This window comes from Eptesicus fuscus, chromosome 8 (assembly GCF_027574615.1).
Source record: "Eptesicus fuscus isolate TK198812 chromosome 8, DD_ASM_mEF_20220401, whole genome shotgun sequence".
In the NCBI taxonomy this organism is placed as follows: domain Eukaryota; kingdom Metazoa; phylum Chordata; class Mammalia; order Chiroptera; family Vespertilionidae; genus Eptesicus; species Eptesicus fuscus.
The window spans coordinates 9,402,451-9,429,048 of NC_072480.1; the positions used below are offsets into that span (position 1 = coordinate 9,402,451).

General features: G+C 40.6%; 2 protein-coding genes across 3 annotated transcripts in view; one reads left to right on the forward strand and one right to left on the reverse strand.

Moving 5' to 3' along the window:
• The window catches only part of LRCH1 (leucine rich repeats and calponin homology domain containing 1), a 225,996-nt gene that overhangs the window by 132,235 nt on the left and 67,163 nt on the right, over nt 1-26,598 (reverse strand). The window lies entirely within an intron of this gene.
• Nucleotides 18,912-19,542, forward strand: LOC129149934 (60S ribosomal protein L12). Its single transcript, XM_054719756.1, has one exon. It carries the CDS (start codon nt 18,993-18,995, stop codon nt 19,488-19,490), a length of 498 nt encoding a protein of 165 aa, XP_054575731.1. The 5' UTR covers nt 18,912-18,992; the 3' UTR covers nt 19,491-19,542.

The following is a 26,598-nucleotide window of genomic DNA, read 5'->3' on the forward strand; positions in this document are numbered from 1 at the left end:
TTGAACATTTCCTTACATAATTTACAACATGAGAGAAAGAGACTATGCTTTTATTCATTACTAAGTCATAAACAACTATACATGTTACCATTAAAGTCAAGACAAAACATCACCATTATTACTACTGTTACTATTTACTGTTATTCAAAAGGTACTAGCCAATGACAGGGGATAAGAAAAGGAAGGAAAAAAGAAAATTGAAAAATAAAAGACAGAATTATCATTATTTACAGAAAATATGATTGTTTTTCTGGAAAATATAAAAATATTAATAGAAAAACTATTACAAATGTAAAAAGGTACGGGATAGGCAATTAATATACTGATATGATCGTCTTCACACACAAACTAGCAAAACAATACAACAGAAGAGACCCAATTTATTATAGCAAAAGAGTAAAAGACCTATGAAATCTTAGGACATATGCAAAGTTTATATGAAGAAAATGTTACAATGCTACTAAATAACACCAAAGAAGTTCAAACAGTTAAAAAGATATTTCATGATTTTAAAAAAGAAGACAACATCAAAAAGGTGTCAAGGCTCTTTAATCTATACCTATATAGTTTAATACACTCCCAATTTTAAAAATACTTATAGGATACATTTTTAAAACTTGTTGGGTTCTAAAGTCCTAAAGTCCACATTGCGTGGTAAAACAACAATGCAAAAATAACAGCTCTCAGAAAACAAGAGCTCTGAGGGGTGCCAGCTCTCCCAGACGGTAAAAACACATCATAAAGCAGTGTGGTGGACAGGTGGGAAGGTCAGTGGGACAATTTACAAAGATGGGAAATAAGTGAAAGATACATACATGTGGAAATAAAGTATGCAATAAGGGTGGCATTTCAAATCAACAGGAAAAAGATGTAAAGTAAGTGAACAGTTTGAGAAAACTGAATGACATCTGAAACAAACAAAGGATGATCATTTATTTCACCCCTTCTAGCTCAATAAATTCTAGATAAATCAAATGATTATTTGTAAAAAATAAAGCCATAACAGCACTAGGACAACACCTATGAAGTTTGTGTTTATGATCTATGAATGGCATAAAGCAAAACTGATATATTTGACACAATGAAAACAAAATTTATGGCATTTTAAAGCAAAAACTCCGCCAAAAACACAAATGACAATCAAGAAACCTGGAGGAAGGTGGAAAGCCCTACAATTCATAAACCCAAAAGGTTCATTTTTATACATATAGAAAGTTTGTTTTTTAATATATATATTTTATTGATTTTTTTACAGAGAGGAAGTGAGAGAGATAGAGAGTTAGAAACATTGATGAGAGAGAAACATCGATCAGCCGCCTCCTGCACACCTCCCACTGGGGATGTGCTCGCAACCAAGGTACATGCCCTTGCCCGGAATCAAACCCGAGACCCTTCAGTCCGCAGGCCGACGCTCTATCCACTGAGCCAAACCGGTCAAGGCATATACATATAAAAAGTTTTTACAGTCAATAATAATAAGACTGAAAACCAAGAAAATAATAAAAGAAAGAAAAGGGATATGAACAGATGGCTCACAGAAAAGGTTCTTAAGAATATGAAAAAAAAAATGATAACCTCACTCAAACTAGAACTACATGGGAAAATATTTTTCATCTACTATTCTGGTAAATATCCAAAAATTTGCCTGGCTGGTGTGTCTCAGTGGTTGAGTGTTGATCTATGAACCAGTTGGGTAAATAATGTTACAATCGACTGAGCCCTACCATTGTGCCAGACACTGTATCTGCAGCTTTGCATCTAGCACCTCATATAAATCACCAACTTGTGACTTGCCCAAAGTCATTAATACGTCAATATAGTCACAACTAACTTAGAGTTAGATATAGGCCTGAGTGAGTTGCCCACACAAAGCAACTTTTTCTCTGTGGAATAATGACCAGTAAGACCTTGATGTATCCCTGCAGTTAGACTGCTAGAAAGGTACAGCAATGAAATCTTCACTGAGTTTTTATTTGTCCAAAACACAATAAAAATAAAGTCAATACATTCTGTGCATAATCCCAGAGGGTAAGAATGTTATAAACATTAATAGAGGCCTGGTACATGTAATTCGTGCAGGGACGGGGGGGTTCCCTCAGCCCGGCCTGCACCCTCTCCAATCTGGGAGCACTGGCTCCTAACCGCTCACCTGCCTGCCTGCCTGATCGCCCCTAACCACCTCTGTCTGCCTGCCTGATCACCCCTAATCCCTCTGCCTGATGCCCCTAACTGCTCACCTGCCTGCCTGATGTCCCTAACTGCTCGCATGCCTCCCTGATCACCCCTAACCACTATGCCTGCCTGCCTGATCGCCCCTAACTGCTTGCCTGATTGCCCCTAAATGCTCTGCCTGCCTGCATGATCACCCCTAACTGCTCGCCTGCCTGCTTAATCGCCCCTAACCACTCACCTGCCTGTCTGATAGCCCCTAACTGCTCGCCTGCCTGATCACCCCTAACCGCTTGCCTGCCTGCCTGATTGCCCCTAACCACTCGCCTGCCCTCCTTATCACCCCTAACCACTATGCCGCCCTGCCTGATCTCCCCTAACTGCTCACCTGCCTGCCTGATCAACCTAACCACCTCTGCCTCGGCCCCCACCGCCATGGCTTTGTCAGGAAGGGTGTCTGGAATGACGTCTGGAAGGTTGTTTGGCTGTCCGGTCTAATTAGCATATTATGCTTTTATTATTATAGATTATTATAGATGTTTGAGGGGAAAGAAAGTACTGAAAACAATGGCAGCTGATGGGCTAAATGCCTGAAGTGGCCATAGGAAGCATGATAAGTAGAAACTTCAGCTTAAATCACTAGTTATGCTAAATATAAGCACTGTGTTTCACTGAGGTTAGAATGGGTTTTTTAATACATGACTTACTCTTCCCTTCTCACCTCTGAGTATCATTTAATTCTCAATAAACTTTATTATTGGAAGAGAGAAAAGGAGTCCAATAGTAAGTGCTGGTCGGAGCTTCTAAGGAGATAGGATTAGTCCCGCCTGCTGAGCACGTTTACCTTTCTATGCTTTACCTATTCCATTACTGAAACCATCTTGTACAGATGGCCAGAGGAAGTCCGTCTGGATTAAGATGTTTGACACTGATAAACTAGAGTGGATAATCCAATTACAGATAGTGGAAAAAAATTTTTTGTTCAAAAATGTTTTCTGTTAGTTGAAAGCAGAGAAATAATAATAAAAGTTCTGGTCCCTCTCTTTCTAAACAATTAAGAAGATGAAGGAGAAATTTAGGACCTAGTTGTAATTAGAGACTACTGTAAGAGAACAGTCAGTTCACAATGCTCACATAGATGCGTGTCCCTCACTTGGCCTTGGAAAGGGCAAATCCATGGCTGAAGGCGGACAGAGTTCAAGCAGGGACTCTTACATATGGCGGTATTAACAAACTGGCATATGAGCTGTTTTCCTAAATAAAACATTTGCCTAGTGTTTCTCAATCTTGTTGGCACACTGGAATTACTTGAAAGATTTTGATAAATCCTGAGGCCTGGAGCCCACGGCCAGAAATTTTAGGGAGTGACTTGGGCATCAGGATTCCTTAGATATACAGTTGATGCCCTGTATTTGAGGGGGAACGTGGATGAGTAGAAAATCCAACCTTTTAGCTTTTCCTACAAAAACACACCAACAGGTGGCGCTCTCCTAGGAGCAAGTGGTGGAGTCCAGGAAGGGTCCATTTGGGACACCAGGCTAGTACCTCACCAGGCATCTCAATTTGATAAAGGAAACCTGTGCCAACCAGAGTTAACCTTTGCACAATTAGATTCTTCCTCTAAACTCCTCCTCAACTACTTTTTGTTGCAATCTGAGCAACAAAAATCTGATCTGGAATGGAGTTTGACATATTATAAATTGGCTATGATCAGGGAAATTTAGGCTTTTTCCTTCTTGAATTCTCAGCATAACCTAGTGAGGCAGATGCTGTTATAACTCCCAGATACCTGTGGGCACTAAGGCCCACAGAAGTTAGGTAACTTGCCTGAGGACACAGCTACTGTAATTGAAGAGCCAGCCCTATCCTGTTTTACCAGATGCTGACTTGTTTTCTAGACAGCAGACCAGGACTTCGGGTCAAGCAGCTGAAGCATGCACAGAAACGAGACCTTTGGCCTCCAGCTGCATCTAGAACCAAAGAGGACACACACACACACACACACACACACACACACACACACACACCCAAAGGACCCAGACATAACCGAACCTTGAACCCAGGCACAATTTCAGCACCCAAGGGTACACTGATCCCATGGTGATGATGCCCCTTTACCATAAATGACCAAGTTCCAAAATCCTCCAATTAAAACTTGCCCCGACCCTGTCCGATGTGGGTCAGTGGGATGAGTGTCGTCCCATGCCTGGAGAGGTCACTGGTTCGATTCCTAGTAAGGGCACATGCCCTAGTTGTAGGCTCCATCCCCAGTAGGGGGTGTGTAGGAGGCAACTAATCGATGGTTCTCTTTCATTGATGTTTCCCTCTCTCTACCCTTCTCTCTTCCTCTCTCTCTCTCTCAAATCAATAAAAACATTGTGTGTGTGTATGTATGTATATATATATAAAACTTAAAAAGAAACTTGCCACACCAGCATTTGCTCATCCCTGATCCCCCTGGCCCCTTAAAAATCGTGGCCTCACCCAGAGAATAAGATGCATTTGAGGCACCATTAGGTCTCGCATCTGCTCGGTTGGTGCCTTCTCCATCAGGAAACCTTTCCTTACTCCAAACCCTGATGTTCGGAGTTTTTGCCTTCTGAAGCATACGGCACCCATGACTTTGGTTCTGTAATGCTACTAAATGGCAGAAGCAAGAGCTTAAACCAGTAGATAAGACACCAAAGCCCTGCATTCATAGCACTGTAATACAGGGAAGCTCAGTTGTTCCTGTGGGTATCTCTTGTAAAAAAAAAAAAAATTAGGGATACATTTCAGATGCCTGCTCAGGAGACATTACATGACCCCAGAGCGCTGTACTAAAGTAAGTGGTCTTTGACCAGGTCCCTAATATTTTCTCCAGGAGAAGGGGTGTGTCATTGGTGCCTTGCTTCTTCCACCCACCCCAAGTTGGACACTGTCCTTCCTGCTGCAAACCCTTCCTGGGGGCTAGCCCCGCCCTGGGGAGTGAGGCACACCACAGCTCTGCAAACACAGCCAGGCAGCAAACCAGAACCTGAACCACGTCCCCCCATGTCCCTTCTTTCACATGAAGCGTTCACATGAAAGCCGTGCAGCCAAAAATAAAACAGTAAGTTTCGCCGTGGCCAAAACAAGCTCAGCGAATCCCTAAAATATTAGTAAAGTAGCCAAATGAATAAAAATAAGCAGAGGAAGGCAGAAAAAGAGTCAGTGGAATCTCATGTGTAGTCGGCACCATTGGGGGCACGATGTTGTTTTGTATAAAGAAGGAAAGTGGTGCCTCCGGAGGAAATGGATGACGCCCGGCTCTCCAGCAACAACACCCTGCCTTCCCCCACAGCAAGGAGCAGAGCGCTGACAGAACAGGACAGCTGCGAAACTCATCTCAATGTATCCTCTTCTAGTCAGAGGAAAAGGCCTAATTTTGGAAATCAGGATCACACCCAGTTCCAGCAAGACCAAATGATATATATATATATTTAAGCTGAACTATAAACATGTTATCATGTAAGTTTAATTTTAGGATATTAGCACTAATCACGAGGTCTCAATAAATGGGTAAAATGGGTGTCCTCCACATATAAATCTAAACCCCTGGCCCACCAACAAGAGCATGAAACTGCTGCTTTCCTCGTACTAAGGAGACACACTCTATGTCTAGCCATCTCACCCCTCTTGCTTGGTCCCTGTTGGGACCACTGTTCAAGAATAGTCTTCTCAGGTGTAAGGATGGTCTGGGTCCACTTGCCCTCTCTGAACAACCCATATCCCTCTCTTCACCTAGGTAGGTGTCCCTCAAGAAGAATCCCAGTTCTATCTTTCTATCCCTGCTGACTCCCTCCACAATGTCTGTGGCATCTGACTGCCCCTCACTTCAACTCCTGTCTGGCAGACACCTCACCCAGCCCCCTGACCCAGCGCCTGGGGGCACTCTGGGACTACAGCACATTTAAGAAAGCACTAGAGAAGGGAATGCTGCTCCAGGCAGTGAAGCAGAGTCCAGAAGCTGACTCAACCTTGACTACAGAGACAAAACCACCCACACTTCAAGGTTAAACAGGCAGAAATAAGCAGATTCCTAAGAGTTTTGAGTGAGTCAGTCAAAATCTCAGGTTACATCTCTAAGAGATCAACACAAAAAAATCATGTCAAACAGTAGAGATTTGTTAAATACTTCTTCATGAACCATGAGGTCTTCCTTGACCATCTACTTAAAATTTCAGCATATCAGACCCTGGCCAAGTGGCTCAGTTTGTTGGAGCATCATCCCATACATCAAAAGGTTGGGAATTCAATGCCCAACCCGTCAGGGCACATATCTAGGTTATGGGTTGAAGAGCAGTTGGGGTGAGTGTGGAAGGCAACTGGACCATCTATCTTCCTTCCTTCCTTCCTTCCTTCCTTCTTCCCTTCCTTCCTTCCTTCCTTCCTTCCTTCCTTCCTTCCTTCCTTCCTTCCTTCCTTCCCTCTTTCCTTCCTTTCTTCCTTCCATTCTCTTTCTTTCATTCTCTAAGAAAAAAAAGAAATCAATAAAAACATATCCTCAGGTGAACATAAAAAAAAGTTCTTCATCATATCAGTCTTAACCTCCTTATTCTGTTCAACGTTTTCTCTTTTTTTAGCACTTAGATAACCTCTAACATAGCATACAATTTATTCATATATTATGATTATTAAATTTTCTATTTTCTCAATGAAGACTGGGATCTGGTATACAGTATGGTTTACTGGTATACAGTAAGAGCTTAATAAATACTTGTAGAATAAGTATACTAGGAAAACAGGTTCTTAGGTCAGACAGTTTGAGTTCAAACCCTGGTCCCACCTGGTTTAGCTGTGTGCACTCAGAAATATTTACTTAAACTTCTCTATGCCTCCATTCCTTACCTGTAATATGAGAATACTAATAGTACTGGCCCCATTGAATTATTGAAAGAATTAAATGAGATGATACAGATAAAGTCCTTAGAGCAGTGCCTGGCACAGAGTGAAGCACTCCAATAATAGCCTCTATCACTGTGTTAGTTAATGCTGAGTTTGTACCAAGAAATCAGATCTGGGCCCTGGCTGGGTATCTCAGTTGGTTAGATCGCTGACCCCATATACCAAGGCTATAGGTTCAATTCTGGGTCAGGGCACATACAAGAATCAACAAATGAATGCATAAGTAAGTGGAACAACAAATCAATGTTTCCTCCCCCCCTCTCTCTTTCTCTCCCTTCCTCTCTTTCTCCTATCCTTCCTCTCTCCCTCTAAAATCAACAAATAAAAAAGAAATCAGGCCTGGGCTGGAAAGGAGTTTCAAATCTAACTGACAAGCACATGAAGGACACCATACACACAAATGCCTCAGGATAGCAATAAATCTTAGATGAAAGAATTAGAAATAAATAATTCTGTATTATGAGTGAAAAAAACAAGCTGGTTTGAAGGTTGCCCTTTCCAAGGATAAAGGAGGAAATAAGAAATAGAAATTAGTTTTGGTAAATGCCAAAAAGCATATAATGAAAGATTAGACTCTTAGCCAGGTGATTTTACTAGTAAGTGATACCTCTTAAGGACACAAAGTACTAAACAGGTAATTACATATAAGTAGCTTTTATTGAACAGATCCATTTATTGAAATATTGATAGCAACAAAAATTGATGTCTTTATTAGATCTCTCCTATCCAAAGAGTTGCAAAAATATTAAGAAATGAAATTTTACAGATTATCTATATATATATAAAAGCCTAAGTGACCAGCTGACCAGCCAGTAGCTATGACGTGCACTAACCACCAGGGGACAGACGCTCAATGCAGGAGCAGAAACCACAGGCATGGACATATAGAACAGACTGATGAATCTCAGAGGGGAGGGGAGAGGGTAAGAAGAGATTAACCAAAGACCTTACATGCATACTAGAGGCCCGGTGCACAGATTCATCCACCAGTGGGGTCCCTTGGCCTGGCCTGTGGGGATCGGGCCAAAACCGACCCTTGCACTGGTGGGGTCCCTCAGCCTGGCCTGTGGGGATCGGGCCGAAACCAGTTCTCCGACATCCCCTGAGGGGTCCTGGATTGTGAGAGGGCGTAGGCCAGGCTGAGGGACTCCACCGGTGGACAAATCCGTGCACTGGGTCTCTAATGTATTATAAAACTGCACATCTGAAACCTGTATTATTTTATTAATTAATGTCAGCCCAATAAATTCAATTCTTTAAAAAGAAAAGAAATAATATTTGAATATAAACATAGATGTGAGAGAAAAAAATCCCTGCCCCAAAGTATAATCATTTTAGTTAACCTCTGAAAGGCTCACTCAGAGGCTTTTTACTCTTAAACATAATTCTAATAAATTTTATTATTGTCTGTTCCAGCTCCATAGCATTTTAGAAAACACAAATAAATAAGGAAAAGGGAGGTAGTCATAAGAAAGTACCCTTTCTAACAAAAATAATTACATATATTTTAAATTTTAAGTATTTTAAATTAAAACGTTTTTAATGTGCTAATCCCAAGAAAGAAGCCCCCCACCAAGAAGGGCTGCTGATGGCTAACTGGATTCAAATTTACAAACAGAGACTAGCAGTCATTCCTAAGCAGGGGCCTCTCAAGCAAGCCCTGCTTTAGGGAGAAGTCTGCACTGAACTGCCTACCTGCACTGTTCCCACCATCTGAGCCCAGCCCTTTTAACGGAGTTCCTGGAATGGTATTTCCACCAATAGGACTGAGACCTTCCATGTCCAAACAGAGCTGCAAAGCTTTATTCTCCCTCCAACCCCCACCCCATCAACATCTTCACCAACCAATCACAGTAGCTCCACTCTGACCAATTAGGACAGTGCTTTTTGGAACAAATGGTGAGGATTTGGAGATTTCATTTTCATGGACAGACCAAGCAGGGATCTGGAGGGTGTGGAGAATTCTCTATAAATCAGCTTCCCTGTATAGCTCAGAGAGCAAACTTTCCCTTTCTATCAAAAACTGAAAATTGTATTTCCTGGCTGGAACTGAAACATCTAAGATGTGTCTCTGGACCAGAGCAAAGCAGAGCTGTCTTGCTGGAGAGGGGTCTAGGCCCAGGGCCACCTGACAGCTGTTCTGTATTACAATTAAGCTATCTGTACTGACTAAAGTTTTCTTCTTCACCACACCCCAAATTGGGGATTCCTCCTGGCATTGAATTGGCACCAGCAACCATCTGTTGACAAAGACGATACAGTACTTTTATAGTTTACATAGCACTTGCGCATATATTATTGAGTTCATTTCGTAATTGATTTTCATCTTTTAATAAAGAGCTTTTTAGAAGTAAATCAAAATTATCATTATTTTACAAAGTAAATAATCTCAGGCATGAGATCATGTATGATCTTTAATTATCAAAGATAACATTATGATCCTCCAAGAGACTTTCTAAATGTCACGGGAATGTATTAGTACATTATAAAAGAGTTCCAAGATAAAGAAATTTGTTAATTATTAAGTTAGTCACAGTTCCACTAGCCAGATAACTCATCATTCAAATTTTCCAAATACTTGTGTTAAACATAAAGCAGAGTGAGGATAATAGCCCTCATTTTGAAGTAGAAATCATGTAGCATTCAAAATTTATACCATATGGTGTTAATTATATCAGTATTTGATTAATTTCAAATGAGGCAAAATTTCTAAATCTACCCACAAGTTCTGTACTATCACACACATTATCAATAAACCCTAAAGATATTACCAGTGATAAATATATTTTTGATTTCAGAGAGGTAGGGGGAGAGAGACAGAGAGATAGAAACATCAATGATGAGTCATTGATCAGCTGCCTCCTGCACAACCCCTACTGGGGGTCAAGCCTACAACCTGGGCCTGTGCCCTGACTGGGAATTGAACCAATGACCTTTTGGTTCATGGGTCAGTTGCTCAACCACTGAGCCACACCAGCTGGGCTCCAGTGATATTTTTAAGTAGACATAATTCAGGAAATGTAAAGCCACTGTAATATTTAAATTTAATATTCACAAGAAAACAAATTTGATGAGTTTACTTGAAAATGCATAGTACTTGTCCTGTACATAATGGAAATACTACTTTTACCACTAATGACATTTTATGTATATAAAAAAGTTCAGAGCAGCTTAATTATTATTTTGTTTGTATGTTCTTCTTTGAAAATGGATACATTGTTTTGGGGAATAAATCCAGCTTTGTCATCTTTTAGATAAAATAAAAACTTGAATTTTGAAATTAAGCCTGTAATTTTAAGAGGGGGAAATGGATAAATAATTATGCTTTTCTGCTTAGAAAAGCTTATTTTCTATAAAGTCATTCAACAAATACTTATTATGCACCCACTATGGCCCAAGATTAGTTCTAAGGAGAGGACAACAGCAGCGGACACTGGCAAAACCCCTGTCCTCCGGAACTTCCTCTAGTGAGGTGACCTACACAAAACTAATAGGTAAAATACACAGTATGTTAGATAGGAGTACATGCTAGAGAGAAAAGTAAAGAAGAAACAGGAGATTAGAATATGGAGGAGAGGACTATGATTTTAAACAGGGTGAACAGAAGAGAATTCACAAATAAGTGACCATTGGAGTGAACAACTGGAGGAAGTAAGAGAGGAAGTCCTGGGAACATCTGGGGGATGAGTGTCTCCCCCAAAAGTAAGCAGCAAATGGAAAAGCCCTAAGCGGGGAGCAGGGCGATATCCAGCAGGGACTCCAGGGAAGCGGGCCGGACTCCAGCTGAGGGGGAGAAAACAAGAAATTAGACCATGGGGCAGCAGGTCAAGCAGGACTTTCCGCTCTTGTAAAGACTTGGCGTTTACTGGCCACTGATGGTGCTGAGCAGGATGCGGCTGACCTCTTCAAAGATTCTTAGATTTTGTATTGACAATATCTTGTGAGGGGCAGCAACATCAGTGAGGAGGCTACTGCCATAATCCAGGCAAGATAAAATCATGGGCAGACCTGAGTGGTAGAGTGGAAGTGATGAGAAGTGGTCAGATTCAGGTTTTATCTTTTGAAAGCAGAGTTAACCAAATTTGCTGATTGGATATGAGTTTGAGAGAAAAAGAGCAGTCAAATATGACTTCAACTGCTGGCTTCAGGAAGTAAAAGAGTGGAGTTGTCATCCGGAAATGCAGAAGCCTGCAAGCCAATATTGGGGGGAAGATGGAGAGGTCATTTTGGAAATGTTAATATTGAGATGCCTATTCATCATACAGGTGAAGCTACCAGGTAGGTAAGTGCACATGTTTGGAGCACCCTAAATGAGTCCAAGCTGGAGATACAAATGGTGGGAGTTATTAGAGTATAAATGGCACTAAAAACATAAGTATATAATATTACCAAGGGTTTCAGTTAAAGTGGAAAAGAGGACCAAGCACAGGGCCCTGGGGCATGCCCAAGGCGGGGGTGGGGGAGGATGAAGAGGAGACTAAGAAAGAGTGAGGTCTGAGGAAGGAAGAAAACCCAGACAAGTACAATCTCCTGGAAACCAAGTGAAGAAAATCAAGGAGGAGGATGCCACTGCTGGGTCAAATATGCCCAACAGTTATTTGGGCAAATATGCCCAAATAACTGTTGCGTCTAGCCAAAGGGAGGTCACAGGTGACTTGAGCAATGTAGGGGGAATGCAGGAGCAAAGCCTGATAGAAATGGGTTCCAGAGGAAATGGAAGGACTACTAAGAGTAGTCAAATTAACAAAGGCAGAAAGTGGAAGAGGTGTTGCCAGGGCTGGGGGGAAGGTGGAAATGGAGAGTTACTGTGAATGGGTATAGTTAAACGGGTTTCAGTGTGACAAGACAAGAGTTCTGGAGAGTGGTTGCATAACAATATGGATGTGCTTGCTACCGAAATTTATACTTAAAAATGGTTAAGCCCAACCAGTGTAGCTCAGTGATTGAGTGTTGATCTATGAAGTAGGAGGTCAAGGTTTAATTCCTGGTAAGAGCACAGGCAGGTTCAGTCCCCATTAGGGGCATGCAGGAGGCAGCCGATTCTCATCACTGATGTTTCTCTCTCTCTCTCCCTCTCTCTTACTCTCTGAAATCAATAAAAATATATTTTTAAAAATGGTTAAGATGGTATGTTTTACCATATATACATATATATATATATATATATATATATATATATATTTTTATATTTTAATTTTGAGAGATAAAGAGAGCATGGAAAGAGAGGAAGAGGTCACAATGAGTTTAGCAAATCAAGACTCCTGTGATAAAGGGGTGCAGAGAAATGGAATGGAAGCTGAAGGGGACATGATCTTAGGGGAAGGAATATCAGCATGTTTTTATGCTGGTAGGAATTACTTGGTGGAAAGGGGAAACTGAAGGTACAGAAAAGAAAAAAGACTGTTGATGAAGTGATGTTCTTAAGAAGGTGGGAGGGAATGGAATCTTGTGTTCAAGCAGACGTGGTGACCTTCCACAGAAGGCAAGTCTTCTCTAGCAAAGGAGGTAAAGCAGCGGATATGGCACAGCTGCAGATAACTGAGTATATGAGGGAGAGGTATACAGGGAAGTTCCCTTCTGATTGCCTGCAAGCCCAAATGGTTGAGAATAAGGGATGGAGGAAAAGATATTAAGGTTTAAGGAGGAACAAAGTATGAAGTAGTTGATGAAAGAGTAGGAAAGGAATAGCACTAGAAAAATGTAGAGTGACAGGTGGCCCTACACACCCACTTGAAGTTTGTGGTCATGAACTGAAAGTGAGAACACCGAGATGGCTACAGTACATGTAGATGCCTCATAGAAATGTGTATAATTAATTGTGCTGGATTGGTTGTATTCAACCTTAGTAACTTTGTAGTAACTTTGCCTATCAAAAAGCTCAATCTGGAGATAATAAATACATATATATATAAATATATATATATATATATATACACACACACATATATATATTTATACTAATAAATATATTTATTATTATTATTATTATTATTGCAGCTCTTGTCCCAGAGCACGTATCTAATTGTAGAGAGCCAAGCAAAGTTACCATGTAAGCCTGCTCAGCAGTTAAGTCATAGATGCTGGAGGGAGATTCCAAGGGCTTGGGCACCTTCCCAAGCCCCTCCACCCCAGGAAAAAACTGTGCACACAGTCATTTATTGGATTTCTTCTATGAGCCAGACATACCATGCCAGATGCTACATATAGTGATATGAATTCAGGACTCAATCCATAATCTCAAATAACTCAGAGTCCAATAGAGGAGGCAGAGAAGTAAGAAAAACCAAGTGCCATGAGTTATATCTGGATTTATGAGCATGGTTAAATATCAACTCAGTCTGCAAGATTGGGAAAGGCTCCAAAGAGGTATCGGCCTGTAAGCTGCGGCTCTGGACAGGTGTCTGGGAGATTGCCAGGGGCAGAGTGGATAATTCCCTTCACATTGACAGGTGCTGCCTAGATGAAGAATGCAGTGGTTGGGTATCTGAGGAACTGCTACTGGCATTATGGCTGAGGCACACAGGATCAATGTTTAGCAGGGACCAGTGGAGTCAGTTGTTAAAGAGAGAGGCCACAAAATCCAGGAGAGAAGTGAGGAGCATCTGAAGTGAGGAGAATATAGCTGATATGGAGGAATGGACACCACCGTCATCGTCATCGTCATCACCATCACCATCATGAGGAGGAGGAAATGGACAGGGAAGACATTTATGAGGTAAAATTGGCAGAACTTAGTGATCAGTACAATAGAGAAAGTGAGGAGAAAGAAAGAGCTGAGGGCATAGGTTTCCGGTGTGATTGAATGCCTGGAAGTGTGCTACTTGCTCAAAACGAATGCAGAAAAACAATTAGGTTTGTGGATAATGGTGGGAGAGAAGAGTCAAGATGAGTTTAGTTTTTGACACATTAAGATATCTATGAAACAACCAAGTAGGGTGGGTTGCTGGCCATTGGATTATGCATCTGGAGTCCATGAGAAAGGTCTTGGCTAAAATTTAGGTTTGGAAGACATTGGCATATAAATAAGGAGTGACAATACATGATGCCATCCTAGAAAAATGTGAAAAATGAGCTAGAAAAAAAAAATCCTTCTAACAGCTGCTACCATAAAGTTAATGCCTTTCTCTTTCCCACCACAACTTCTTGAAACCCATTGCTTGGTTCCATGGCCCAAGGGCCCTAGTGCGTTCTGGAATTCAGGCTTCCTGAACGAAATTCCGATGTTATTTCCACTACAGCACTATATCCTCCCATGTTTATGACACAATTCAATAATGATGGTGTTAGACTGACACCCAGGCGAGGTATGTGTGACACAGCAACAACATTTAATGGCTACACTATCACTCACTTTTTAGAAACTAATGATGATCAATGCTTTAGAAATGAGTATTCTTTTAGTTATATTTAGGATTACCATCAATTCCTAAATCAACAAAAATATCGTAGGCTAAGCTACCAAGGCAATTGAGACATTTGACTCCTTCCAAAAATACTTCTTTGGACAATTTTTTCCCCGTAGCCCAAAAATATGAAACAAAGAATGAACTGTCTAGAAAGTGCCTGGTTTTCCAATTTTTAAAGTTCACATTTAGCTAACGCAGTGCTGATAAGAAAGACATTTTTGTGATGGTGACTGAATATAGTATATTCCATTGTAGGAGCATGAATTTTAAAGCTAGAAATCGTTTGTTTCAGATGATTTTTGCATCCTCTTTTACAGATCTAGTTGGTCACTTCTGCTGAACTAAAAAGTAATAAGATTGTTGATAATAAAGTACAAAATGTTTCACATTATCACCTACTAGACACTATAATAGAAATGCAATTTATCGAAATTATTAAAGGAAATATACTTAACTGGTTTATTATTTTTAAACATAATTTCTAGAATATTTAAATGTAAACATAATGCTTATTCTCTTGAGACTTCTCTTTTTCATTTTGATCACATGATTTACTCATCTAGGGTTTATGAATAACAAATTGTTGCTCACATTTTTTTAAAGAGCTTTCATTAAAAGCTCTGAAAGGGCTAGTGTTTATGGAATATATTCAGAAATCTGCCCTCTTTAGGCCTCTTGCATTATGTTTTAAACTTAAAGACACACTAGATTTTACCTTTTCGTTACTAATTGCTTTGCAATTTGAAATCCAATTCTTAGAAATTTATTTTCCCCCTGAAGTTCAAATTGCATGTTAGTCACATGCTAAAGTGGACTCAGAAATAATACAGAATTATCCAGTTTTTGCAATGAGAATTCTCTAGGTCTTCAGTCTCTGTTTCAATGGGCAATGATCGCCACCATGTATGCATTCTTATATACACACCATACCTATGCCATCAGCTCATCACCACTTCCCACTAGCAAGTGGGGGCCTGCTGGTACTGCACATCATCATGGCTACTGACCATTGCTGACAACTTACTGTGTCCTGGTGTTGTAGTAATATAGAGAAATGTTTAAAAATGTTTAAAAGGTCTTAAAATGTGTGAGTTAACTTTCCTGAAACTTAAAACGTGATATTAAGGACACAGACCCCACTACCCTGAACATGTGTATCCCATAAATAAGGATTTGAACTTCGATTACTGACTTAAGAGTGACTTGCTATGATGCCATATGTGTGAGTGATGTACTTTCCCCAGATATGCACCTACGAGTGACTGATAACCACGGGTAGCCCCTCGCCCTGTTAAGATTAACATGTGTGCATTGACATAATTCATTAATAGCCGCCTGAACTGCTGAGGGTACAAACAGGCTTTAAAAATGGGTCCTGAGCAGCCAACAGTGCTTGCCTGTCGAGACAGCCACAAAGACACGTCCTTCTGCCAGTTAGACAGACGACGCCACACTGCAGCTCCCCGCTCCGCTCCGGACAGGCCACAGAAGAACGGCTAGTGCCTCCCCGAGCTCTCAGGTGAGGAACGCCAGCCCCTGCCCCGACCGGACCAGCTGAACGCCAGAGGACACCACTACCGGATCCCGTTAGGCTGTACCCACAGCATCAGGAACTTTTGAGAGTAATAAAATGCTGTGTGATTTGCAACTGCATATGTTTCTATGTGGTGTAATTCCTCCAGCAGTTATTTAATTTGTTTGGCATACGCTTGAAACTGAAACTAAGGTTTTTGGTCTTTTCCGTCCTAAGCCTGGCCTTGGTCCTGCTTGCGTAGAGCAGTCTCTTCGCTAGCAACTACTGAAATGTCCCAACACCTGCATGGTTAAGCTTATCTCAAGGGGCGCCTTGGATAACACCCCAGATCCTTTTCCGGAATCTACTTGGGACACAAGTAGATACCAGAAAAGGATCTGGAGTGTTATCCAAGGCGCCCCTTGAGATAGTGAAGAGACTAGGGCACACAGAGTGTTTTCTATGACTTGGCGATCTCATAAAAGTTTAATGGGGGTGTTATCCCCCCTGGCAGATGAAGAAACAGACACAGAGAGGTAAAATAATTTGACCTTTAAGACCTAGCTAAAAAGTGAAAAAGTTGTGAATGTACTTAATAACACTGAATTGTATATCTAAAATGGTTAAAATGGTAAATTCTACTTTATGTATATTTTACCACAGTAAAAATAATCATTTAAAAAATAGCTAGATCCAAACTCGACTCCTTATACCAAAATGAATTTCAGGTAGATTAAAAATTTAACTGTAAGAAGAAACAACAAAATTATAGAAAAAATATCTTGAAAGGCTGGGGTTCAAACCCAAATAATGGATTTTCAGAGTCCACGCTACAACGCTAACCGACTTCCACAAATTACTATTTTATAGGCAAAAACTATCCCAAGTGCTATATTATAGACACCCCCTCACTATCATCAAGTTAAGTTACATAGTAATTCAATAGTACTGCAGGGCTTGCTGGAAAATGTTCAATGGCCCTAGCCGGTTTGGCTCAATGAAGAGAGCGACGGCCTGCGGACTGGACTGGAGGGTCCCAGGTTAGATTCCGGTCAGGGCACATGCCTGGGTTGCAGGCTCGATCCCCAGTGTGGGGCATGCAGGAGGCAGTGATCAATTATTCTCTCTCATCATTGATGTTTCTCTCTCTCTCTCCCTCTCCCTTCCTCTCTGAAATCAATAAAAAAAAAAACTTCAAAAAGAAAATGTGCCATGCACTGGGCATGTCTGGCTGCTAAACACATGAAGGGCAAACCCCAAGACAAGGCTGCAAGCCATTTAGCAAGCCTCAAAACTGCAAGAAGTTGGTCACTGTAGGGACAGTCACTCTCCATAAAGGACACTGCGGGCCAGTGCACGAAGGAAACCATTTCTGGAGCCTGTAGTTGAGAGGAAAGGTTTGCTATGGAAAGGATGCAGAAAATAATCACATCTGTGTTTTAAGAAACCACATGCACACTGCAGAGAACAAACAAAATTGCAGCTTTCCAAAATACCTCAGAGTTGAAAGCTTGAAAAAAGCCTCAAATTTTTACTGAAGATCTAAAATAGAGTCAGAGAGAGGAAGAAGGGGGCAGACTGCAGTGTTAAGGCCTCCCCTTGGCCTTCAGACAGAAAGATTCCCAGTACTCAGGAGCATCTTTCTTCCTAGGGGCACAACCAGAGGGACAGGGAAACTGCAGAAAAACAGAAAAAACAAACAAACCCAGATCTCCCCAAAGCCTGCTGTTCCAGAGGGAAGAGTTTCTAAATGTCTCATGTAAATGACTGCCGACCACATTTATTTTGCCATCTTCCATATACTAAATGAATTAGCACTTTCTCATCATTGTTCTGAATATCAGTTTGACTGCCATTTTCAAAAGGAAGACAAATGTTTCTTTTTGAATGCCCCCTCATCATGCATTCAGAACTGCAATGCTGAGTGTCACTTCCATTTAACAAACAGTGCAGCCCTCTCCCGGTCCCATTTTCTTAAGGCACAAAGGGTTGGCAGAGAACGGACCTGACTGCCCCCTGAAGGTCTCAGCAAATGTGGGACTGCACACACCTAGTAAATGAATCTCAGATGGTCAACGAGTCACAGCAGAATAAGACATATCTTTAGACTCAGATGTCCCTGACTTATGAAAGTCTTAAAGCCAACCTTGTAAAGACTAAATAATCAATGTCATTTTTTTATCATTTTGTTGAGAAAGTAATAATAAGAAATAGAAACAGTCTTCAATCATTTTGGAAGCTAGGACCACAAAGAGAATGCCCATTTTTATAGACAACTGTCATCGGTTGGAAGATAACAATATTTTTGCCCTATCCATCTGCTTTCCACCTGCCAATTATGCTCCAGAGACCCATATCTTAGATAAGCTCTGAAACTTTCCATATGGCCATTGGCATCAATTTTCAATAAGCATTCATTGAGTGAGTGATGAGAATATTGTTGAGAGGTGGGGGAGGAGGGACAGAAAGTGAGAGAGAGAGAGGGAGAGAGAATGAGAAGCCAGGATTTCCCTAATCCCAAAACCAGATAAAGTAAGGTGACCAGATTTTAACATTGGTAAAGCGGGACACCATTGACCGGGGAAGGGGGGGGGGAGGGGTTCCTTGATTAAAATTTTGGTCTATATTGTAATCGCTTTTGTTTTTTTTAATAAAAGGAAATTCACTTCTTAGATCATCGTTGAATTTGCATCCTCTTTTCTTACTCATTATGTTAAAAATCTAAAAAAAATAATTTAAAATTATATTATAAATTATTATATACATATTGCTTAAAAACACAGTAAGTAGGTACATAATTGCATGAACATATTTTGTTGTTAGTTTATAAATTAAATTAATTTGATTGTTATAAAGTAACTATATTTTAAAAATTATTTTAATTTGCTTTTTTTCGGCTTTCAGCTCGGAGGAGGCTCAGGTGCAACTTTCCTCGGTTGTCCCGAATCCGGGTTCATCCGACACCAGCTGCCTCCGCCATGCCGCCGAAGTTCGACCCCAACGAGATCAAAGTCGTATACCTGAGGTGCACCGGTGGGGAAGTGGGTGCCACGTCTGCCCTGGCCCCCAAGATCGGCCCCCTGGGCCTGTCTCCAAAAAAGGTTGGTGATGACATCGCCAAAGCAACTGGTGATTGGAAGGGTCTGAGGATTACAGTGAAACTGACCATTCAGAACAGACAGGCCCAGATTGAAGTAGTGCCTTCTGCCTCTGCCCTGATCATCAAAGCCCTCAAAGAACCGCCAAGAGACAGAAAGAAGCAAAAAAACATTAAGCACAGTGGAAATATCACATTCGATGAGATTGTCAGCATTGCCCGACAGATGCGGCACCGATCTTTAGCTAGAGAACTCTCTGGAACCATTAAAGAGATCCTGGGGACTGCCCAGTCTGTGGGGTGCAATGTTGATGGCCGCCACCCACATGACATCATAGATGATATCAATAGTGGTGCAGTGGAATGTCCGGCTAGTTAAGAACTACAAAGGAAAAGGACTCAATTAAAAATCATTTGACAAGCAAAAAAAAAAAAAAAAAAAAAAATTATTTTAATTTGAATCCTATATTTCTTTCTAAATAATAACAATACTAACTTGTATTATTTTTCCTCTGAATTTGCCATAACGTAAGTCGTAAGTGTCACTTTCAAGGCCAGCACTAGACTTTTTGCCGCCACTATAAAATATAAATAATACGAGTACTGTCTGCTAAATTCAAGAAAATTTATGTATTTATGAAATAAATAAATAAATTACTTACCTAAATTATCTGAATAGCTGATTTGTAATGACATCACTTGTTTAACTAGCTTACTAGCACGCAGTACGATGTGTATCGTCTGAGAGACAGTTACAAAATGTTTTCGTCGTTGCCAATCCCAAAAAAATGCCATTGTTCATTAAGTCCAAACAATGGTGGTCGAATTCTAACAACTGATCAACAATGCGAACTTTGATAAGCAGTTCTCGATAACCAGTTCTCAACAATTATTTGTTATCATTAAAGTTTAACATTATAAAATTAACAAAAATAATATAAAACTCATATCTTGGCTAAATAGCCATATGGCCACCGAAAACCGTATATTCCCTTCCCGTTCTCCCACCGTTCCCTAGCTTGTCGTGCATTCTTTCCAAAAATCGGGACTTTCTGAAACACCGCGGGCCGCGGGACAAATTGTTAAAAATCCGGACTGTCCCGCCAAAAGCGGGACGTCTGGTCACCTTAAGATAAAGACAATACAAAGAAAGAGAATTACACGCCAATATCCCTCATGAACATAGACGCCAAAATTCTAGCAAATCGAATCCAGCATTGCATTAGAAAGATAATACACCATGACCAAGTGGGATTTATTCTGGGGATGCAAGGATGGTACAATATCCACAAATCAGTAAATGTGATACATCACATAAATAAACTGAGAGATAACACCCATATAATCATATCCATTGATGCAGAAAAAGCATTTGACTAGGTCCAACACCCTTTCTTGATAAAAACGCTAAGCAAGATGGGAACAGAAGGATCATATCTCAATATAATAAAAGCCATATATGATAAACCCACAGCCAACATCATACTCAATGAACAAACACTAAAACCATTTCCCCTAAGAACAGGAACAAGACAGGGATGCCCACTCTCACCACTCCTGTTCAACATAGTACTGGAAGTACTAGCCATTGTGATTAGACAAGAAGAAGAAATAAAAGGCATCCAAATTGGAAAAGAAGTAAAACTGTCCTTATTAGCAGATGACATAATATTGTACATAGGAAACCCCAAAGACTCCATCAAAAAACTACTAGACTTAATAAATGAATTCGGCATGTAGCAGGATACAAAATTAACACTCAGAAGTCTATGGCTTTTCTATAAACTAATAATGAACTCACAGAAAGAGAAATTAAAAAAGCAATCCCATTTACCATTGCAACAAAAAAATTAAGATACCTAGTAATAAATTTAACCAAGGAGATAAAGGACCTATGCTAAGAAAATTTCATGATGCTGAAAAAAGTGATAGAGAAAGACATGAACAAATGGAAGAATATACCTTGTTCATGGATTCGTAGAATCAACATCATTAAAATGTCCATACTACCCAAAGCAATCTATAAATTCAATGCAATCCCCATTAAAATAACAATGGCATACTTCAAAGACCTAGAACAAATTATCCAAAAATTCATCTGGAATAAAAAAGACCCCAAATAGCTGCAGCAATCATGAGAAAGAAGAACAATGTGGGAGGGATCACAATACCAGATATCAAGCTATACTACAAAGCCATTGTTCTCAAAACTGGCACAAGAACAGACATATAGATCAATGGAACAGAATAGAGAACCCAGAAATTGACACAAGCCATTATGCTCAATTATTATTTGACAAAGGAGGCAAGACCATACAATGGAGTCAAGATAGTCTCTTCAATAAATGGTGTTGGGAAAACTGGACAGATACTTGCAAAAAAATGAAACTAGACCATCAACTTATACCATACACAAAAATAAACTCAAAATAGATAAAGGACTTAAACATAAAATGGGAAACCATAAAACTCTTAGAAGAAGCCATAGGCTGCAAAATAGCAGACATTTGTCATAGCGATATCTTTACCAATACAGCTCCTAGGGCAATGGAAACTAAAGAGAAAATAAACAAATGGGACTACATCAAAATAAAAAGCTTCTGCACAGCAAAAGAAACCATCAACAAAACAATAAGAAAGCCCACTGCATGGGAGAACATATTTGCCAATGTTATCTCTGATAAGGGTTTAATCTCCAAAATTTACAGGGAACTCATACAACTTAACAAAAGGAAGATAAACAATCCAATAAAAAAATAGACAGGACCTAAGTAGACACTTTTTGAAAGAGGACATTCAGAAAGCCAAGAGATATATGAAAACATGCTCAAAGTCACTAATTATCCAAGAGATACAAATCAAAATGACAATGCGGTACCATCTCACACCTGTCAGAATGGCTATCATCAACAAATCAACAAACGACAAGTGTTGGCAAGGATGCGGAGAAAAAGGAACCCTCATGCACTGCTGGTGGGAATGCAGACTGGTGCAGCCACTGTGGAGAACAGTATGGAGTTTCCTCAAAAAACTGAAAATGGAACTCCCATTTGACCCAGTGATCCCACTCCTAGGAATATATCCCAAGAAACTAGAAACACCAATCAGAAAGGATATATGCACCCCTATGTTCATAGCAGCACAGTTTACAATAGCTAAGATTTGGAAACAGCCTAAATGCCCATCAGCAGATGACTGGATCAGAAAACTATGGTACATCTACACAATGGAATACTACACTGCTATAAAAAAAAAAAAGAAGGAATTTTACCATTTGCAACAGCATGGCTGGAACTGGAGAGCATAATGCTAAGCGAAATAAGCCAGACGGAGAAAGATAAATATCACATGATCTCACTCATTTATGGAATATAATGAACAACATCAACTGATGAACAAAAACAAATCCAGAGACAGAGAAGCATCGATCAGACCATCAAACCTCAGAGGGAAGGTAGGGGAGGGTGGGGAGAAGGGGGAGAGATCAACCAAAGGACTTGTATGCTGCCCACATGGCTGCGGTGGCTTTGAGCGGCGACAAGCAGAGCCTGTGGGCAGAGCTGAAGCAGCACCTGCGGGCCATCAGCGCTGAGGAGCAGCTGCGCCAGTCCCGCCTCCTGGCCCAGAAGGTGTGCGATCGCAGGGACAGCCATGGTGGTGGGCCAGACTGACATCCTCCTGGCTGCGCCACGCGGGTTTGCAGAGCTGCGCAGGCGCAGGCCTCTGGTGCACACATCCTCTCCCCCGCGTCGTGTGCAAGCATCCCCCAGCCCGCTGTAACCCACACGCGCGAGCGCGACAGTCCCAGACCATGGTGTGCGCAAGTTCCCCCTGCCCCCCCCCGCCGCACTTCCATCAACCCCGGTGTGCCTGCATCCCACACACAACGTGCACACGTCCCCTTGGGCACACTCACGTCCTTTGGAGCATGTCTGGGCGCTCGGGGCAGGCGCCTGTGAGATGACAGTGAGAGGGCGGAGTGGTGACGCCCTGTTCCCACAGCGGCCAGTGCGACAACGAGATCACCCCCGTGGGGCTAATGCAGGTGCTGAGGCGGGAGCAGGTGCGGACAGACACACCTGGTGGGCGCGGGCGGCCCTCGCTGAGGTGCCTTCAGTCAGCATTCGAGGTCGGGAACCCAGAGGAGGCAAGGAGGTCCGTCCTCTCAGTGAAACGGTGGGAGAGTCGGGGCGACTGCAGAGGAGGATTGTGCACTCGGGGTGCCGGCACCCATGAGCGAAGGCTGCCCTGACTGAGCCTCACTCGCTTGGAGCCTAGCACGCTCCTGCTGGGCAGCGGGTGACAGGAAGTGCTTTTCTGAGTTAATGAGAGAAAGCATTGATTCTCCTGCTGCCCATGAAGGTGGAAAGTGGAGTGGGGAGACGTGGGGAGTGAGCGAGGTTCCCTGTCTGGGGGTTCCAAATCCACCATTGGTTTCTTTCACCGCTGACTATAGATATACAGGGTGTCCCCCCAAAATGTATACACACTTTGAATACCTACTAATTCCAATGGGTTTAAGCATGAAAAGAAAGAAACAACAATGGAGCTGTCATCTGTTAAAAGTGTGGGCCTAAACTAACAGTTGGACACCCCCGAGGGGTCCTGGATTAGAGAGCATGCAGGCCGGGCTGAGGGACCTCCCTCCCTCATGCACAAATTTCGTGCACTGGGCTTGTAGTGTAATGATAAAGAGAGCAATCCAACAAGATGATATAACTCTTGTAAACATTTATACACTCAACACAGGAGCACCTAAATATATAAAACAAATTTTGATGAACATAAAGGAAGAGCTCGACAGTCATAATATAGGATTTTAACACTACATTAACAGTAATGGCTAGATCATCCTGACAGAAAATCACCAAGGAAACAGCACCCTTAAATGACACACAATATCAGATGGATTTAATTGGTATCCTCAGCACATTTCACCCTAAGCAGCAGAATATACATTTTTTTTCAAGTACACGTGGAACATGCTCTTGTATACAGCCTATTTTAGGACACAAAATAAGTTGCAATAAAGTTAAGAAGATTGAAATCATGTCAAGCATTTTCTCTAACCATGATGGTAAAAAACTAGAAATCAGTAAAAATTTTAAAAAAATGAAAAACACATAAAAACATGAAGGCTAAATAACATGTTACTAAACAATGAATTAGTTAACAAGATCAAGGAAGAAATCAAAAGAAACCTTAAAAAAAAGAAAATGAGAGCACAATAACCCAAAGTCTAGCAGTCCTTTGAGGGAAATTCAAAGCAATACAGAACTACCTCAAGAAACAAGAAAATCATCAAACAATCTAACTTTACACTTAAAGGTACTATAAAAAGAACAACAAACAAAGCCCAAAATGAGTAGAATAAAAGAAGTATTAAATATAAGAGCAAAAATAATGAAATAGTCCAAAAAACATATAAAAGATCAATGAAACCAAGAGTTAGTTCTTTGAAAAGATAAACAAGATTAACAATCTTTTAACCAGACTCATCAAGAAACAAAGAGGACCCAAATAAATAAAATCAGAAATAAAAAAGGAGAAGTGATAACTGACACTACAGAAATAAAAAATTTTGTAAGAAAATATTAAGAACAACTATATGCCAACAAATTGGATAAGCTGGACACAATGGATACCCTAAAAGCATACAATCTTCCAAAACTGAATAAGGAAGAATCAGGAAATCTGAATTACACTGATTACAACTAATGAAATTGAAGCAGTAATAAAAAAATTCCCTGCCCTAACGGGTTTGGCTCAGTGGATAGCGCATTGGCCTGAGGACTCAAGGGTCCCAGGTTCGATTCCGGTCAAGGGCATGTACCTTGGTTGTGGGCACATCCACAGTAAGGGGTGTGCAGGAGGCAGCTGGTTGATGTTTCTCTCTCATTGATGTTTCTAACTCTCTATCCCTCTCCTTTCCTCCCTGTAAAAAATCAATAATATGTGTGTGTGTGTGTATGTATATATATACACACATATATATATATGTGTGTGTGTATATGTGTGTGTGTGTGTGTGTGTGTGTGTGTGTGTGTGTGTGTATAAAATTCCCAACAAACAAAAATCCTGGACAAGATGGCTTCACAGGTAAATTTTACCAAACATTCAAAGAACAATTAAATTCTATCCTCAAACTATTCCAAAAAATTCAAGAGTAAGAAAGACTTCCAAGCTCTTTTTATGAGGCCAGCATTACCCTAATACCAAAACGAGATGAAGACACTACAAATAAAGAGTATTATAGGCCAATATCGCTGATAAACATAGATGCTAAAATCTTCAACAAAATATTATCAAACTGGATCCAGCAATACATTAAAAAAGATCATACACCGTGATGAAGGTTGGTACACTTTTTGCAAAATCAATAAATGTGATACACCACATAAGTAAAATGAAGAATAAAAATCATATCAGTAGGTGCTTAAAAAGCATTTAATAAAATCCAGCCTCCATTTATGATTAAAAAAAAAAAAAAAGCTCTCAGCAAAGTGAGAATAAAGGGAACATAACTCAACACAATAAAGGCTATGTATAACCAACCCACAGGCAAATACTCAATGGGCAAATACTAAAAGCATTTTGCTGAAGATCAGGAAACCTGTGAACCAGGAGGTCCCTGTTTAATTCCCAGTTAGGGCACATTCCCGGGTTGTGGGCCCGATCCCCAGTAAGGGGCGTGCCTACTGGGGATGTCTACTTTCACCACTCTTATTCAACACAGTACTGGAAGTCCTAGCCACAGCAATCAGACAAGAACAAGAAATAGTGGCATCCAAATTGGAATGCGAGAAGTAAATTATCTTTATACACAGATGACATGATAGAGAACCCTAAAGTTTCCACCACAAAACTATTAGAACTGCTTAATGAATTCAGCAAATTATCAGGATAGAAAATAAACATCCAAAAAACAGTTGCATTTTTACACACTAATAATGAACTATTAGAAAAAGAAACTAGTCCAGCTGGTGTGGTTCAGTGGTTGAGTGTCGTTCCATGCACCAACAAGTCCCCAGTTTGATTCCTGGTCAGGGTACATGCCCAAGTTGCAGGCTTGATTCCAGTGCAGGAGGCAGCCAATCAATGTTTCTCTCTCATCCATGTTTTCTCTCTCATCCCTGTTTCTATCTTTCTATCACTCTCCTTTCTTCTCTCTAAAAAAATAAATAAATCAATAAATCAATGAATACATTTTTTAAAAAGAAAACTAGAAAATGATCCCATTTACAAATACATAAAAAAGCTAGGAATAAATTTAACCAAAGATGTAAAAGATCTGTATTTGGAAAATTCTAAAATACTGAAGAAGGAAATTGAAAAGATACCAAAAAGTGGAAGCATATACTATGTTCATGGATCTGAAGAATTGACATCATTAACATGTCCATATTTCTAAAGCAATCTATAAATTCAATGCAATTTCTATCAAGATACCAATGGTGTATTTCACAGAACTAGAACAAGTATTTCAA